At 37.1% G+C, this 17363-nt stretch overlaps 1 protein-coding gene across 1 annotated transcript; it reads left to right on the top strand.

Annotated features, from left to right (window-relative positions):
- Positions 1 to 655: 655 nt before the first annotated feature.
- LOC118452664 (ceramide kinase-like) lies at positions 656 to 12552 on the top strand (the record flags this gene model as incomplete). The annotated part of the gene is made up of 6 exons (XM_035897846.1): positions 656 to 740; positions 4392 to 4505; positions 5654 to 5776; positions 7746 to 7871; positions 8402 to 8465; positions 12369 to 12552. Coding segments are annotated over exons 1-6 (696 nt in total), but the record flags the coding sequence as incomplete, so codon positions are not given.
- Between the last annotated feature and the right edge of the window lie 4811 nt (positions 12553 to 17363).

Here is a 17363-nt window from a genome sequence, read left to right as displayed (position 1 = left end):
CCTGCTCCAGCGTGGGCTTCCCACGGGGTCACAGCCTCCTTCGGGCACATCCCCCTGCTCCGGCGTGGGGTCCTCCCCGGGCTGCAGGTGGGGATCTGCTCCCCCGTGGGCCTCCCTGGGCTGCAGGGGCACAGCCTGCCCCACCATGGGCTGCCCCAGGGGCTGCAGGGGAATCTCTGCTCCGGCGCCTGGAGCCCCTCCTGCCCTCCTGCTGCCCTGGCCTGGGGGGCTGCAGGGCTGCTCCTCTCTCTGGCTGCAAATGCCCAGTGATTTTTTTTAATTTATTTATTTTTTTTTTTCCCCCTTTTCTTAAATGTGTTATCCCAGAGGTGTTACCACTGTTGCTGATGGGCTTGGCCTTGGCCAGTGGCAGGTCAGTCTTGGAGCTGGCTGGCACGGGCTCTATCGGACATGGGGGAAGCTTCTAGCAGTTTTTCACAGAAGCCACCCCAGTAGCCCCCCTGCTACCAAAACCTTGCCATGCAAACCTAATACACACTGCATCCGTGGGACTGAGCTGAATTTTGAAAATAAACCAAATGCTGTGATCAGCTTTTTTTTTTTTTTTTTTATGCTTTTGCACGTGTTTGTGTTGCTTTGAGCTAACGCATTTCTGAAGGAGGAATTTGGCCGGTAGGATACGTAGCTGGCAGTGATGAATGAACGAATCTTGTCTGGGGTTCTGAGTGAGCTTGCTTATAAAGTCAGGAAGCGTTCTGTGGGAGTGGCAGACGGCGATGGTGCGCCAAAAAGCCTTTCTTCACACAGCAGAACACACTTCACAACTGCTGGCTGCATTTTTCACAAAGAAAGCCTGCTGTTAGTGTGCTTACATTGGGTTTTTTTTCTCCCTGACTGGCACAGCCAGTATGCTGGGAAGACTCACCTGTCCACTGTGTCTTTTATGTGGGTTTTTAAAATTTTTTTTGCCATGCCCCTTCATCTGGCTGCTCTGGATGGACAACTCTTTGTCTTTAGTGTGTCATATATGCTAGTCATTGAGCAAGGTGAGATGTGAAAACATAAATGTGTGAAGATCTTTGAGATTAAGCTTAAGAAAATGGAGTTCCGTATTTCTGAACTCAGAATTCAGTCTCTTGAATCTAGATGTATGTATTGAAAAAGTCAGGATAATTCGCCTGGAATTTTATCTAGGAACCGTTGTGTGCTACTTGGTTGAGTATATTGTACTGAGCCAAGTAAAATTGTTTGGTATGGTCTGAGCTCATAGTTCAACTTTTTCATCAGTGTTGATCTAGTAGTGCTGGTGTAAGTAACAATTTTTTTTGTTAATGTGGCAAAAAGATTTTCCATGTTTTGGGACAAACTTATAAAGGTGAAGGCCTTTGCAAGTGAACACTTTTATGCTAAATCAGTGAAAGAAATGGCCCATGCTTCTTGATAATGGTGTAAATGCTGCAAAAGTAGGTATGGGAAAGGACTATAATTAGTACATATGTGAACCTTGTTGACCTCTTGAAAGAGGGCAGGGTACTCCTACTTATTTTTATGGGGTGGGTTTTGGTGATTAAATAGCGGATGAGGGCGTTGTGTTTATAGGAGCAGAATTGTGCAGCTTGTATTGAAGGTCTCTGTTTGATTTCTTTGCAATGGAAACTTCTGCCTTCTGGGGAAAAGGGGGGAGGGTGGGACTAGGCAGTTGATTTGCTTTCTGATTAAACAACATACTGTAAAACACCAGGTTGTATAGTGGTAGAGTCATATTTGGACTGATGGAAATTCTTGAGCTCTATTCAAACACAAATGCCGCTGCATTCAGATTTGTTTTTATAAGCCGTAGGGGATGTTCTGAATAACATGTTTGAATTTGAGACAGCTTTGCATCTTTCTGGCTCTCTGCAATTGCTGTATTAGGTAGTGTGTGGGTTTGCCTGCCTTAAGATTGGAGTATACCATCAGGGCAGTGGAGTTGCTTGATGCTCGTACAGTGCTCAGTAGTACTGGGGGCCACAATCAGCACAGCTGGTATTTATTGAACAGAAACTTCTCGGAGTTTTACCAAACCCAAAGATTTACAGAGGGATGGTGGGATCACTTTGTTCTTTGCTTTTGTTTTGTTCCTTCCCCCCACTGGAATCCTTTTTTTCAGATATGTAATTCTTGTGGCTTAAGATAAAAAAAATGCACCTACGTAACTAAAATATTTATTCTTTGCTTTTTTGCCGCATCTGTGGAAAGATTTGTGCCTGGAAAAGCCATGTGCCTGTCAGAGGGAGAATACATCTAAAGAGTTAGGAAGCTTAGCAGAAGTGGTTACAAGGTCTAGGGTTGTTAATATAAGCTGTGTAATATGTGCTAAAATATATACTCCAAAGAAATGCTTTCAATGATGCAGATCTGCAACTGTGTTTTAATCTATTTGCTATCTGTACAGTTAGACAGTTTATTATATAGAAAATGCCTAATAAAACAATTACTTCTACTGTTCCTAATGTACATGCTAATAATTATCCAGTGTGTAGAACTATTTCCCAAAATGTTCATTAAAGCATTGTCATTTAAATTTTGATCTAAATGTAGTTTGTCAGTTTTTTAGCATATCTGTGAGCAACAACAAAATGCGTTACCACTTAAGTGCAATCTTTATAAATGCAACAAGCTTTCTTTCATATTCTGATATATGGATAGTGACATAGCCAATAGAAAAATGAGAACTAAAAGCAGTTATGGGAAAGAAAGGTTAAAGAACATGCTCCCTTCCCTTAATTTATTGTTCCATCTCTGTTCTGTATTTTTATTTTGGATAAATGAATAGGTGGATATTCATACTGAGATCCCGTAGCAGATCTTTTCTCTGAATGTTAGGAAGACCAATTAACTGTTACCATCCAATATTAAATCCTTGATATAGTCTTACATGTATATGTATGATACCTATATCTGTATACATGTAAATTGTTGTTAGTGAGTAGATGTGAGTTCATCTCTGCTGTTGGATCTTTTTATAAAGATGTTCTATGACTGCTGCATTTCCCCATCATGACTTAAATATAGCAAATGTAATTATTATAAGCAGAAATTTGTTTTGTAAGTAGTTAAAGCATTTGAATACAGTCAGATTCCTAAAAGACCTCAGTGTAAAGTTTAGAGGCTACATTTCTTTGGAATCAAGCTAAAAACCTCTGGGAAGATAAAATCCCTAAAGGAATATAAATCAAGTGAAATACTAAAACACCTGTAAAGGAAACAAAACCTGGTGTGTGTAGTCCATGATGTGTCAATGGACATAACCGTAGGTAACAAATCTGCTGACTAAAACAAATAAATAGGACAGGGAAAAAAAATTGAACTAGTGGCAAATGAATTGTCATCACCACTGTGAAAAGCTCACGAAAAGTTTTTGCTTATTTTGCATTCCTCACCACCACCATGGTACTTATGCAAAATAATGAGGAAGATTAAATGTAAGATAGACCCCAGTAAAAACAGTACTAGTGTTTGTATTGATGTGTTTAATATCTCTTTATACCTCTCTCTCTATGTAAGAGAAACAAATATATTATACTTGTTATTATATGAAATGTAATTAAATGTTTTGTGTGTGTATATATACACAGAGTGCTTGCTTGTACATAAACACAAAGCATGCATTTTCAGTTCCACTTTTTTTTCCCCCAAGATAAGGTAGAAGCAGAAAAATTTTGAAATCGGTAATAAAAATGAGAAAATCCTCAGTTTGACAGGAGTTAAGATGACAGAAGGTGTTGAGGGACTAAGGAGGAAAAAGTGAGGGTGGAAGAAATTCTTTCATAGTGTAAGAGCAAGAAGCCTTTAATTATGAAAAACAAAGTTTTGAAGTTGATACAAGGGAAATCCATTTAACAGTGCATAAACATAACATATAGAATTTGCTTCTTAAGACATCCTGAAGTTTAAAAGCTTAGTGGGATTTAAAGTCTTAAGTATTCATACGAATGGCCTTCTTTCATAAGCCAGCTACTTGAGTATAACAAATAGCCTCTTTAGTCTTTCTGCACTAGATTTAGTTGTACGTTCTTTGAAATAGCTTCTGCTGTTCACTGTCAAATATCTGGACTAGGCATCATTGAAGGGGCAATTTCATTAGTCTGAAATCAGTGTTGCTGGATTTTGGCTTCATGCAAAAATGTTTTTATACTTAGAATACCTAATTTTCTGAGAAATTGTAGACATTTAAAATATTATTTGGGGTGGTTCATAGATGGTTATGGATTATGTGCTTTGACTAAATGCAAAAGGAAATTGAATATATTCAGCAAATTTCTACTTGGGCTCTTAGTTGTGCTTATTGAGCAGCTACTCTAACTGTATGTCTATATCATATTATGTGTAGAATAATAATTCTGGTGGTGTTTGAAGATGTTAATGTGTAGGATCTTGTGTTCATACAGAAAATGGTTTTGTACCAACCTCTGAGATCATCGCTGTAGAAGAAACTGAACCTAACAAGAAACAGCGTAATATTGGCAAATGGCAAAAAATGTCAAAGCCACATGCTTTCACAGGTAAGGCAAATACAGTCTCAGAGTGCTTGTGCTAATTACTTTGTTGGAGGTACTTTAGGGCAGACCCAAAAGGAATATTTTTTTTCTTTTTTAACAGAAATTATATGTTTAAAAAAAAAAGCAAAACAAAAAAAACCACCAAACAACAAAAGAAACACGACCACCACCCAAAAAACCCAAAACCCCCCAGCCAAAAAAACCGTGAAACCAACCAACCAAATAAAAGCCCCACCAAAAATCTGCCAGTTTTAAAGGTCCTTATTTTGGAAAATAAACCCCTTCCTTTAAGAACACATGCTGTATTTGGTTACTTAATGAAGTCCTAACTAATGTCTTACGTTTCTGCTGCTGAATGACTAGAAAAGCAAGAGGCTGGAAAAATGAATCTTAAATCTTTGGGGTTTTTAAAAGTATCCCTAACTGTCAGAATGTGTGCATGTAAATATTCTTTGTATTATTGACTGCATTTTTAAAGTGCCAGAAATAAATTTCTCTTTGTTTTGGGGAAAGAGGGGTGACTTCTGTGCTGCAAAGCTGGAGCAAATGTGATTGCTCCCGTGCCAAAATTTTATGCTGTGGAGCACTTTCCTCACATTTAGTCCTTCAGTAAGAACAATTGGTGGTATTGTAGATGGAAAGGTAAGGGTGCTTCTTGTCTCACCAGCCTCAAGATCTTGAAATCTTTTTTTCTCAAATTTCATCTATATGAAATTCAGTTTACCCTGTTGGTTACATGGGAACTGATGTGAGGATTTGGCATATCCTCTAAGCTTATGGCATTTTATATTATGTGGACATTGCAGACTTTAATACGGATAAAATAATGTATAAGCTCAGTGAAGTTTTGTATCAATATGTCTATAATCAGTTTATAGAAAATGGATTGTATTTGATTTAAAAACAAGTTTTTGTTTGGTTATCTGCTGTAAGGTAATGACCTAGAGCAAGTGTTCTAATTTGTGTTTTCATTTTGACTTTTTATAAATATTCTGTTCACGCTCTGAATGCTTCTGTCATTTGCAGAAATGTGTAGTTGGGGTTAATTACCACTTTTTTCCAAAGGTAGATATTTGGGAGATCTCTCTGAAATGCATTTGTCATTTCACAGAACTGTCTCATTATGCCTCTTTTTTTTTAAATTTAAATAGTGTATTACGTGAAGAAAGCCCGAAATCACCGCTGGCGGTGCAGTGATGTGACGTTTTGGTGTAGTGATGAGCACTTGTGTAATCAGTGGATACAGGCGCTGAAACAATTACTTGAAATGCAGAGTAAGTTTGACTAAACTACTAACATTTGCAGCATCGTTTTACAGACATGTATGTCAATTAATACTATTTTGATATATCTGCTTTTTTGAACTCGTAAGAGCAGCTTATGCTCAAAAGTTGAGGGAGCTGAGAGTGTCTCATTCTTCACGTTGCTACTTCTTCATCTTGCATCTTTGCTAAGTTGTACTGAGTGTTTTACGCTAATCAGTCAGGTCTATAGGTATCTTACAGTTTTGCCCAGATGTAAATTATTTTCACAAAATAGGGACGTATTAGAAGTTTAGCAGAGGCTTTAAGTGACTGTAGCTTTGGAGAAAGTAAAGGGCAGATGTAAGCTCAGAGATTTGAGGTACTCTAGAGATCTGAGAACAAGGATTGTAGCAATTGTAAGATTTATGGGTAGCTTTTTGTGTGTCTGTCTCACCTTTCCGGTCTCTGTCATCAACAATGTGCTTTATGTAGGTAAGAGTTCCCATTAATCATTAGGACTCTTGGACGTCTACTTCTTGGAAGGCTAAAAGTAGTTTTGCAGGAGTTATTCCTTGATAGATTTCAGGGAGCAGCAGGAGCAGAGCAACTCCATGGCAGAAGGAAAGTCAAGGATGACCCTAGCACAGGCAGTGCCCTCACCAACCAGGGGGCAGTCCTGCTGCATCTGAGCAGAGCAGGGGTGGGGATAGCAGCAGGTCCCATTTACAGCCCAGATGAGTTAAAGTAATGGGGCCCATCCAGGGGGGGCAGACAGGAGCAGCAGGAGATGGGGCTGAGGCAGGGCTGGAGATAAGCTACCTAGAGTGCAGGTCTGAGGTCCATCTGAGAGACAGAGTTGGAGAAGGAACGGAGAACAAGTACGCCTACAATGTGAGTCAAGCAAGTGCTTAAGGCTCACAGAACAAAAAAGTGTATTTAACAAAATTGTTCTGAAGAGGCATTGGAAGCATGCATCTTACTAATGTTTTTGTTTTGTATGTGTTACACATGAGATATCTGGCTTCCAATAAAATCTTTTAAAAAATAGGGTTTGTGCAGCCATTCACTGTGCTTATGAGAGATGAGGCCTGGGCAGTCATCTCCATTTGAGTGCAGGTGTTCATTCTCTTGGTAACAAACTATTTCAGAAGAGATAACAGGTTCTCAGAATGGTCATTTGGGGGTGTGGCAGCTTTAAACCATTCAAACAATCTAGCCTGGGTGGATTTATTACGCAAGTGTGCCAATCTAATAACACTGCTTATTCTTTTCTTTTAAAATAATAATTTAGAATGCCATCTGAGGAAGTGGGAATGTTGTAACAGGTCTTTGTGTTCTATACAAAAAAGGAAGCCTCTCTAGGTGCCGCAAGCATTACCGTTTTGTGTATCTGTTAGTTCAGAGATATAATAATTAGTTTCATTGCCACCACCAGTGTAAATCCATAACTATTCAAAGAAACTTGAGGAAGTAATATCAAGGGTGTTTTCTGGGGGGAAGGGGTTACACTATAGGGTAAGCACTTGCTGTGCAGCATGTAGTTTTGTGACGGATTCTTATTGTGTCTTTATCGCTGAAGGGAAATGCATTTTAACTATGTTACCAAAGCAAGACTGTTTTTTAAATAAATCAGTGTTGAAGTATTTTTATGTGTGCTTCTCTGACAAGTGCCTTTTCTATTGCTGCCCTTGGTTTGTCTTTTGTCTTGTACGCCTGTGATGCTAATGTCATTTAGTAGAAGGTACTGCCAGAATAATGTGCGTAAGAATGGGAGACATGGAGTTGGATGAAATTATTCTGAATTTCACCTGCTGTCTTATTACCAATTTGTCAGTATGTTCAGTATAACAAAGAGGATAGATGAAGCAGGTTTTTATAGCTCTTTGATAAAGACTTATAGAGTTGTAAGAGTTATAAAAGGCTTGTATGCTGTGTTCACTTTGATGTTTACAGGTTTGGTTTTGTATACATTGTTGAATTTGTGTTTTGCATACTGCAGCATCTAGACCAAAGCAGTTGCTTGTGTATATTAATCCGTATGGAGGAAAACGACAAGGGAAGAGGATTTATGAACAGAAAGTTGCTCCACTCTTCAGTCTGGCTTCTATCTCCACTGATGTTGTTAGTGAGTAATAAATATTTTAATTTCTTAATAAGTGCAATATGAACTCTTTAAAACATCTCTGAGTAGCTTAAGTTCTTTCTGTTAATTACCTTTTCTTACTAAGGAAACTAAGTGGTAGAAAGGGAACGTTTTCTGGTTAAAGCATAGGTAGCTAGATAAATAACCTTGTAACAATTTTCTGCTTAATAAATTAAAATTTGTGGTACTTCTGAGCTATTTGAGCTCTTCATTTATACGATACTGTCTTTCTCCTCTTTTTCCGTTTTACTGTAAAAACCAGTTGTTCACTTGCACAATTTTTTAGTGAAATATTTTTCCACACACATGGCAGTGCATGTCTCTTTCCATTCTTTCCTTGGCATAAAATCTTTTGAAACACATTATATGGGCAGGCTGTTTTATGGTGACATTGGTAATAGAATCATGGTTATTAATTCATTAATAATAATATGTTAATAGTTGTATATTATATACCATTTCATAATAGTATTTTTATAATAGTAATTTTTAATATGTTTATTTCTTCATAGTAACTGAACATGCTAACCATGCTAAGGACAATTTATTTGAAGTTAATATTAATAAATATGATGGGTAAGTAACTTGCTTTTTGTTTTCTTTTTCTAGCTGATATATTCAGTAATCTGTTCTTGTCTTAATTCAAAATAGTAGCCTTCATTGCTGATATGTTTATTACAACAGCTGAAAGTTCTAGGGCATATTCCTTACTGTAGGAGATCCACATTTAGGAGTATCAAAGGAAAACTAAACTGTTTCAGTAAACCTGTTCAACACACAATATATTCAAGTGTATTGTAACAATGTTTGCATGAGATTTATGTTCAAAAGATAAATGTAAGGTTACGTCTACTCATCCAGAAGTTGAGCATTCTGTGATAGCTCAAAAACTACCCTGAAATATTTTGTGGTGTAGGTGATGTTGACATATACATGAGTCCAGAACGCTGTGTCAGTACCATTCAGCCTGCTTGTAAAAGCCATGAGCTGTTCAGAAATGTTTCAGATAGTTCCTCTTGCTATGTAGGACTGTTCAAGTAATGGCTACATCATTTGGGTTTGTTTGTGTTTGTTCTATTGTGGAATTACTGTTTTAAAAGAAGACCTAACTGAATGGTGAAATTGCATTCTGTTATTACATCTGCCATAGAAGCAGAATATTTTAATAAATAAGCTAGTCATTCCAGTTTCTGGTTCATGACATGAAACAAGTTACACGACTGGAAAATCATGAATATGTATGCAGAACCTATGCAGATGAACTCTCATAACTATAGTATTCTAAAATATTATCTTGTGCTTGTAGACAAGTACTTTTAGGCTGGTAAGTTGTAAAAATAAAACATTTTCTATCTTTTCAGAGTAGTTTTGCCAGGGTAGCCGATCTAGATGCATTGTATAAATCAAGTGAGGGCATGATATTGACAAATGGTAGTAGTAAGAAACTACATTCACAGGTTCAATTCCTAGACTTCACCTGCTTTAAAATCAGTTGACTTTAAATAAGCAGTTTTGACTATACTGGGATTTTTCTTAATTTTGCAGAAGTGCAAGGGAGGAAAACTGGGATCCTAGAAAAACCTAATTAGTTAAGATTTTTCCTTTTCATTTGACTGAAGTGATTTGAAATTTATAATACTGACAGTTGGTGAATGTCCGATACAGAGCAGAAAAGGAAGAGAAGTGAGCTCATGTCTACCCCCAGTAACTTGTTTTTTACAAGTGGCAGTGACCAATTTTAGTGGTACCTGAAGTGGTTTTGGCAGTTTGAAACAGTCTCTTACTGTAGTATGTTTTGGGGGTTTGGTTGTTGGCTTTTGTTTTGTTTTGTTTTTCGCTTAGGTGGGTTTTTTTTGGTTTTCTCTCTCTAACGTGACTGAGATAAACAGCTGGCCAGAGAACTGCATCTTTTTAGAAGCTCATGATTCTTCTGTTCCCAGGCTGGGCCTTAATGGCAGTTAGCCTGGGAACTGCCAACGTGTCTTTCTAAACCTGATTTTTGTCCACAAGTCTGTTTCTGTGGTGAACAGTGATGTTAGGAAGGAGTTCTTCTATTAATACTACTTTTAAAATAACAGATCACATGGCTATATAGAAGATTTTTTTAAATGGTTGAACCACATAAATGCGTGTATTTTTTTCAAGTTTGATTGACTCTTCTCACATACAGGAAAAGCTTCTTTAGATTCCTACACCTAGTTGTTTACCTGTCTTCTTAAATTGGTTCTGATAAGTGACTTTCCCTTCATTCAGTGATTTCCCTTCATTCTTAATTTAATCTCTAGATTCCCTGTCTGGCAAACCCATGCCTGTAATTTTGGAACTAGATACAGGATTCTTAATGAAAACCTCTTCACTGCCTTCCAAGTGTTATTTACTTGAGACAGCTTATTTAAACCTCTTCTGCTTGTTCTCTGTTTGTTCTTCCCATTTCCCCTTATAAGAATTTCTTACGATGAGTGTAATCCTCTAATAGCTCCGTGGTGGAACAGCTTCTCTTTGGAGACGGTTACTTAAAATATTCATTCATTTACCATATAGCAAGTTTTTGTACATCATTGTGCAGAGCACCTAGAGCGTGCTGTAATATTGTGCAGGTAACGACCGTGTTTAGAATACGTCTGACCTGTATGAATCGCTGTACTTCCTTATCCATATGCCTGCTGCACAAGCCTTTGTAAAACTGTTTCAGGTCTTTTTTTTTTCCTAGTTACTGAATTAGTTCACAGAATGGTTGAGATTAGTTACAGTTCTTTTAAAACTCATTTGTTTTGTGGACTTGCTTCTCCTGAAGTCCTTTAGCATATGTAGTTTACTGTTATCATCTGTCTAAAAAGTGAAATGCTAGTCCATTAGAAAAATAAACCCAAAATATAAGAATTGCTCTGAGAACATCTCTCTTACAAGTAGTTCTTCACCAGGGGCCATCACACGTGTTACTTGCACATCGGTCATCTGATGTTTGCAATGAATTCGGTCATGCTGATATTGTGTGTGTGAACTTCTTTATCCGTCAATATTTACCCTTGATAGGTATAGACATTTCATATCATTGTCATCTCTGAGCCTGTACTGGGTGTAGTATGTGCTATAAATAGAACACTACTGAGACAACATTGACCTTGAACTGACGTGGAAATTTTTGTCCACTTAACCTCTTATTAGAGTCTACAGAGAAAGATGAGAGAGCCTAAAGTTGAGAAATAATGTAGTTCAGCTATGAGAAGAGAAATTAATTATAAAAATGAAAAACAAACATCCTTTTCTTCCTTTTCTCCCAGTCTTAGGTCTTGACTTGTTGGACAATGTATATTTTTAAGACTGTCCTCTCCATTCATAAAAAAATGACTGGGTTTTTTCAAGCTTTCCTTCTGCTGAAAATACAAAAATAAGTAGATTTAAATCATTGTTGTGGTTAACCTGGTTAAACGCTATCCCAGATGAAACCAGGACAATCATCAATACTTAAAAATTAAATAAAGTAACTTGTCCTATGAAATAAGTGCTCATTCTGCAATATCTGTTGCTGACTATGTGGAAGAGTAAGTATTAGTTTATGCATTGGAAATCATTGCTATAGATAACAAAACATTCCTAAACATGTATGCTGGGGACTACATGTATAACTTTGGATTTGTCGCGTGTTCCTTTAAAGTGTATTTCAATTAGTTTTTCAGTTAAAGAATGTTTATGCTTTTGGAGTTCAGGGTATGCATATGATTATTGTGCATGAAATGTATACTGCTGTAAAATAGTCTTTTACTTCCTAGTATTTGCTTGGCTGTGGACTCTGCTGAGCTTTAACATGTTGAGGATCTGTGTAGCTGCTGCACCAGCTCTGACCTGAATTAAATTTGCAAAACAAAGTTTTGCATCTGGTAACATTTAGAACTCTCTGTCTCATTATGAATGGTTATGTAGATATACATGACTTCTGTCTGTTTGATGGGCTCTCAGCATGTTCAAAAGAGCATGCAAGCATGCACTTTTCTGTTTTTTGACTTTCATATAATGTATATCCCTATTAAATTAATAGTATAAAATATACTTCTGCCTGAAGCCACAAATATTAACTTACCTTTCCCTTTTTAATAAAGGTACCCTATTTCCATTTTGTTTACTTAAAGCTGTATGTACAGTCCTGTTCAGTGTTTTCCTTGTATAGTGAATTTCCACTGATATTTGTCTGTCTGCACACAGCAATAGAGGATAAAGATTATTTTTTTTTTTAGGTTGCATTTCAACATTTTTTTCTAACATTGCAGACATGTCCAGGTGCATTTGCAGTTGTGTAGCTTGAAATTTTTTTTTCCGCTTTTTGTTAATTGCCAAGTTGACTGTGGGCTACTATATGCTGTAAAAATGGAGGAGGATAATAGAACAACTATTTTTGATGTGCCCAGTGCATGCTCTAAGTAGAACACTTGCTGTGTTGTTTATTGACTGTTAGTGTGCATTCTAATTTGTGTTTCCTGGCAGTGTTGTTTGTGTTGGTGGGGACGGCATGTTCAGTGAAGTGATGCATGGTCTCATTGGAAGAATGCAGAAGGACTCTGGCATAGACCAAAATAATCCCAAAGCACCATTAGTCCAGTGCAATATAAGGATTGGCATACTCTTGAAATTTCTTCTTATTCATAACTTCTTGAATTTAGGCCTAAGTGTAAGATATGAGCAATGATATTCCATAAAGATACCTAGCTAAAGCTGTTTGTATCTTGGTATAATTACTGATCATGTGCAATTTTATTTGGGAAGGGTACTTTGTAAAGGAAATCAAATCTTAATGTGCAACTTCAGAATTTAATTACTTTTTTTATTTTTGTGGCTTATTGTGTGTAAATACAAGATAAGATGGTGACAGCAATAGCTTTGCCCATCTGAACACATTAATGAGTGAAATTTACTGAGCATAGACTTACCTGGTAAATATTTTTCCAGTTCCAAATGCTCTACAAATTTAGTTGGAATCATAATGAGAGCCTTCCACTGGTATGGCTAACTCCAAACAAATGCTAAAATTTCTTCTTTTTTTTTTTTTTTTTTTCTCCCTTCCCTTCCCTCCAGTTGCCATCACAGAAAGCATAAGACGACTACAGCTGAGGAACAGTCCTCAGGTTCCAGACCAAGTTGCAGTTTCTGCCCTTTGTTAGAGGTGCTATACCTTCACACTTCTCAATGTCAGGCACTTTTTCAGGCAATCCTGACTGCTGTCATTGAGATAACTCATTCTTGGAATCCAGGTCTTTGGTGATAAACTTAGTTTTTTATTGATCATAGGCACACTTTGGATTAATCTTGCTGTTAAATCTGGTGTCCTGGGTGCTACCTCACCCTGCCCAGCTGGTCCCCAAGATTCCTTCAAAAGTGAACCTATAAGATGTCTCTCTCTTCCAGGACTGGATTCAGTGTTGCAACTCTTTAGTAGCATCTGCAATTTTGAGCACTCTGTGGAAAGACAAATGGACAGTTTAGTGTCTTTTCTATGTTGTTCTATTTTTCTTGTCGGATGCTTGAGATTTGAATTAAAGAACTGGGATATGACATAAAGATTATGAGCTTCTGACTTGAACTAAAACACAGACTTTATAAGAAAATTTAGCACAGGTTATAAAAATACACCAAGTGAAACAGTATATTTGTACCCTCAGGCTTTTGGTGACTAAGTTTATACTCGTTATATCTTTGTGAAGAATGTATCCAAACCCAAATGGTCTGAATTGTTGCTTGGAAGAAGCTTAACCCTTTCTGCTTGCAGTACAGTAAGGGCTAGATATCTAAAAGTTGTGATGTGAATATCCCCTTATGGTCTTTCATTCTCCTTGTTAGCTAGCACGTTAAGGGTTCTCTATAACAGAATTACTATATTTAAGTATATTCTAATTTTATTTGTTAAAGCTGTGTGTTAAAATTAGTTTATATAATAAACTTAAGAATAGAATTTGAAGTGTTCAACCCTTCATTTCCCTTACTTCAGTATATTTCTTGAACTAAAGGTTTTTGCTTTGTTTCAGGAGATTTTGCCTACTGGCAATGTTAGTGACCATAAGAAGATACAATTTAAAAAGCAGAACCTCAATATTAAGAACCTCAATTTTTCTTTGTCCTTAGGAAACTAACTATATGCATGTTAAAATTGAAAGATTAACCTTGCTTTTTCAACAATTTCTTAGTGCATTTTTTCCAATTGCAACCCAAAAGAATGATCTTCACTGATATTTTAATATTGCTAACATGTATCAAGTCACTTTCTTCTCTTACATACTTTAGTGTTTTGTTTGTTGTGTTTTGTCCATTGTAGCTGTTGGCTATTTGAATGTATACTGCATGCTCTATTCCTTCAACTAACATGAGGTACAGCCTTGTAATCAGTGGTATGATTCAAACATTTTCTCCAAGTCATTATTCAGATCCCTCAAAAATTATTTATAGTGCTGCATAAGGAAGCTGGCCTTGAAGTTCTATCAATTAAGCTTTTGGAAGTACAGAGGATAATTCATATCTTGATCTGTTTGTATATTGTACAATATTTAAAATGATATAGTACTGAAAATACGGGAAAGTGCTTATTTACTGAAAAAGGGAGTCAAATCACTGAACGAATCTTGACCCTTTCTTAACAAATCTAGCCAACACAGGGACCTGAAATTGTGTATGAAATAGCCAAACCCATGCATTGCAGGGGGCAGCAAGAGTTTGTTTTTCCAGCCCTTGGTGTAGCTGTTCTCTGTTCATCTTTGCTCTGACCATGTACCGACCCCAGCAGATCCCCTAGTTCCCAGACTAGTGCAAGAAGTCTGTTCCAAAATAAATGAGATCCTTAAAAAGACTTTTTTATATAACTGAAATACAGCAAATCAAAAGGAATAATGAAATATAAATCACACACTTCATCCATGATGCTCTTTTTTAGTTCTTTATAACCAACTTTTTTCTTAAAGTCCTAAGAACTCATTAATAGATACTGAAAACAAACACTACCTGTAATTTAGAGATTAAATTCTAAAGCTCGGTGTGTCTTCTGATATATGGAGACAGTTTACTCAGTGGGGACAGGAGCCTGGGGTAGGGTGACACTGAATCAGTGTTCTTGCCTTTTTCATCATTTAGTTTCTAAAGTCAAGCTGTGTTAACAGCAACATGGCAGGTTGTGGTTTGTGGTTATGATTAAACAGTGTCTGTATTCAAACTAACACTCAAACTTCTATTTAGTTATTACTTCCTCCTAGTGCCATCTAGCCTTAAAAGCACATTCAGCCATGGCTCCTCGCTGCATTCAGAGTGTAGTATGCCTCTGTAGAACTTAAAAACAGAGGATCATTTCTCTTACGACGTGTGGCACTGAAGTTTCATCCACGTGTTTTAGAATGAAAATTTTACCCTCTGGAGTAAGCCAACGTAATTCATTCTTCTTACTAAACCTGGCATAGAACAGGAGGACAAAGTTGTCAGCGCCTGTCAGAGGACTCTTTAGTAAAAGAGAACAGATTAGATTAAATACTCTTATGATCTCAGCAGGTAGAAAAAAAATCCTACTTCACTCTGTGCTGTGGCATAATATTAATGCGTTCATTCCTCCAAAAACCCAAGTCTGCCAGCCTACCCTGGGGATAGGAGAAAAATCTTCCAAGCAGCAGGGAAGATTGAGTAAAGTAGAGGTACAAAGTGTTAATTGCTGTAGGGATTTAGGCTTCGAGTGTATCCAGATCCCTCTCACTTTTGTTTTGGTCAAGGTATGAGCTCTGTAATGTCTAGGATTGAAGCACGCAGTATGATTCTAATCAGCATGTTGATGTGTAGCTGTAGGAGTTAAGAATGCTAAAGACAGCACAGGCTTCTTATGTGAAGGTAGTATAGAAAAATGGTGGAGAATTTAATCAGAAACTTAATCAGATGCAAGTAAAATCATGAAGTGTGACTGGACTCTTATACTACTGTCATGTAGGCTGTAAAATTTCTCTTCAAAAATGTGTTAAAGCCCAGCATAAAAAGCTTTCGAATTTTTTTTTTTAATGACTCTTAAGTGATGTGTCCACAGCCTTCTCTGTTACGTCTGTAGTATTTAGTGATCTCTGCAGTTTAGTTAGCATCTCATTTCAAGGTTCAGTATGCCCAGTTTGAAATCTGAAGTGCAATGTTTTGTGTTCCTCCTTCAGCATTTTAAATCCGTTGTACTTCTGGAAATGACAGTCTTAGAGCTAAATGCAGCATTTAATATGGTGGGGCTGCTATGAAGACAACTAAGTCAAGATTACTTTTCCCTGTGATGTTAATTTAATCTCTTAAATTTGCTGTTATTTTATTAATCCATTTGTGTTGTACTGCGGTATTGAACTGCTGAAGTGATTATCTACCAAAAAACCCCCCAGACTAAGGTCCTTCTGAACTGTTCCTTTTTAAGCCAGTCTGTCATTCTGCAGATGTTAAACTTGATTTCTTGATGCAGAAAGGAAGGCATATAAAACCTTGCGTAGGAACATGACTGTGTGCCCAGGACATTCATCTCTCCCTATAACAGTAGCTTCTCCCCTTACTTCTGAATGTGTCAGATCCTTGTCGTTTGAGAATCACTTCCCAGAAAAGTCACCATCTAGATTTTTCAAAATACCAAATGCTGCTTGACCGAGAGCATGCAGTTACTCTGTCATTAGTATGACTCGCCTGATATTTCATCTCTGCAGTCGCTGCGTGGATTGTGGTTTCACAAAAATACTACAAGCATGCAGGACCCCCCCTACCTGTTTGCAGTACAGAATCCTGTTGCCATACTAATTTGTCTCTGAGGATTCTGTGCGTGCTGTGGGAGCCCTTGCCCCTGTCAAGGGTATCTCACATGGAGCAATGCTCATGAGCACTAAAAGTATTTCTATTTCTATATTAAATTCACTCTTTTCTATAGGATCAACATCTAGCTTGACTGTTGCTTTTGTCATCTGCTTAGTCTAGTACTGCCAGTTCTTTGGGATTTGTTTAGTTTTCCTTCAATGAAAGCACAAAAATGAGTACTTACAGCCCACAGGGTGCGTATGTTTTGATTTAAGAAAACTTACTTGTAAGTTAGTAGTCTAATCATTTTTCAGATGATTAATTCTAGCACTGTGGAGTTTTTTGTTTGGTTGGTCTTTTGGTCCACAGAATCAATGGCATGAACTCTTCATACAACCAGTAAATCATCGCTTTGGTGGTTCTGTTAAAGCCTGTGAGGTGGTGTCTGAGCACCTGTCTGCATAACTTGTCTACTCACAAATATCCAGCAATATTTGCACGCAAAGGGGAAATCTGGTGATTTAGCTGTACTGTATTCTGTGTAGTGCAGTCCATCACTTTGGTGTCTTTAATCTTGCTTTAGCAAAAATATTTTATGGGGAGTACATACTCTTTAATATTTTAAGTACATGTCTTGATCATTTTTCCTTGTGATTAATTAAAAGGAAGGATTTCCTTGATAATTTTTAAATCATTACATTTATTTGT

This window comes from Egretta garzetta, unplaced genomic scaffold, assembly GCF_000687185.1.
Source record: "Egretta garzetta isolate BGI_Z169 unplaced genomic scaffold, ASM68718v1 scaffold37, whole genome shotgun sequence".
Taxonomy (NCBI): Eukaryota; Metazoa; Chordata; class Aves; order Pelecaniformes; family Ardeidae; genus Egretta; species Egretta garzetta.
This window is presented reverse-complemented; position numbering and strand designations above follow the sequence as displayed.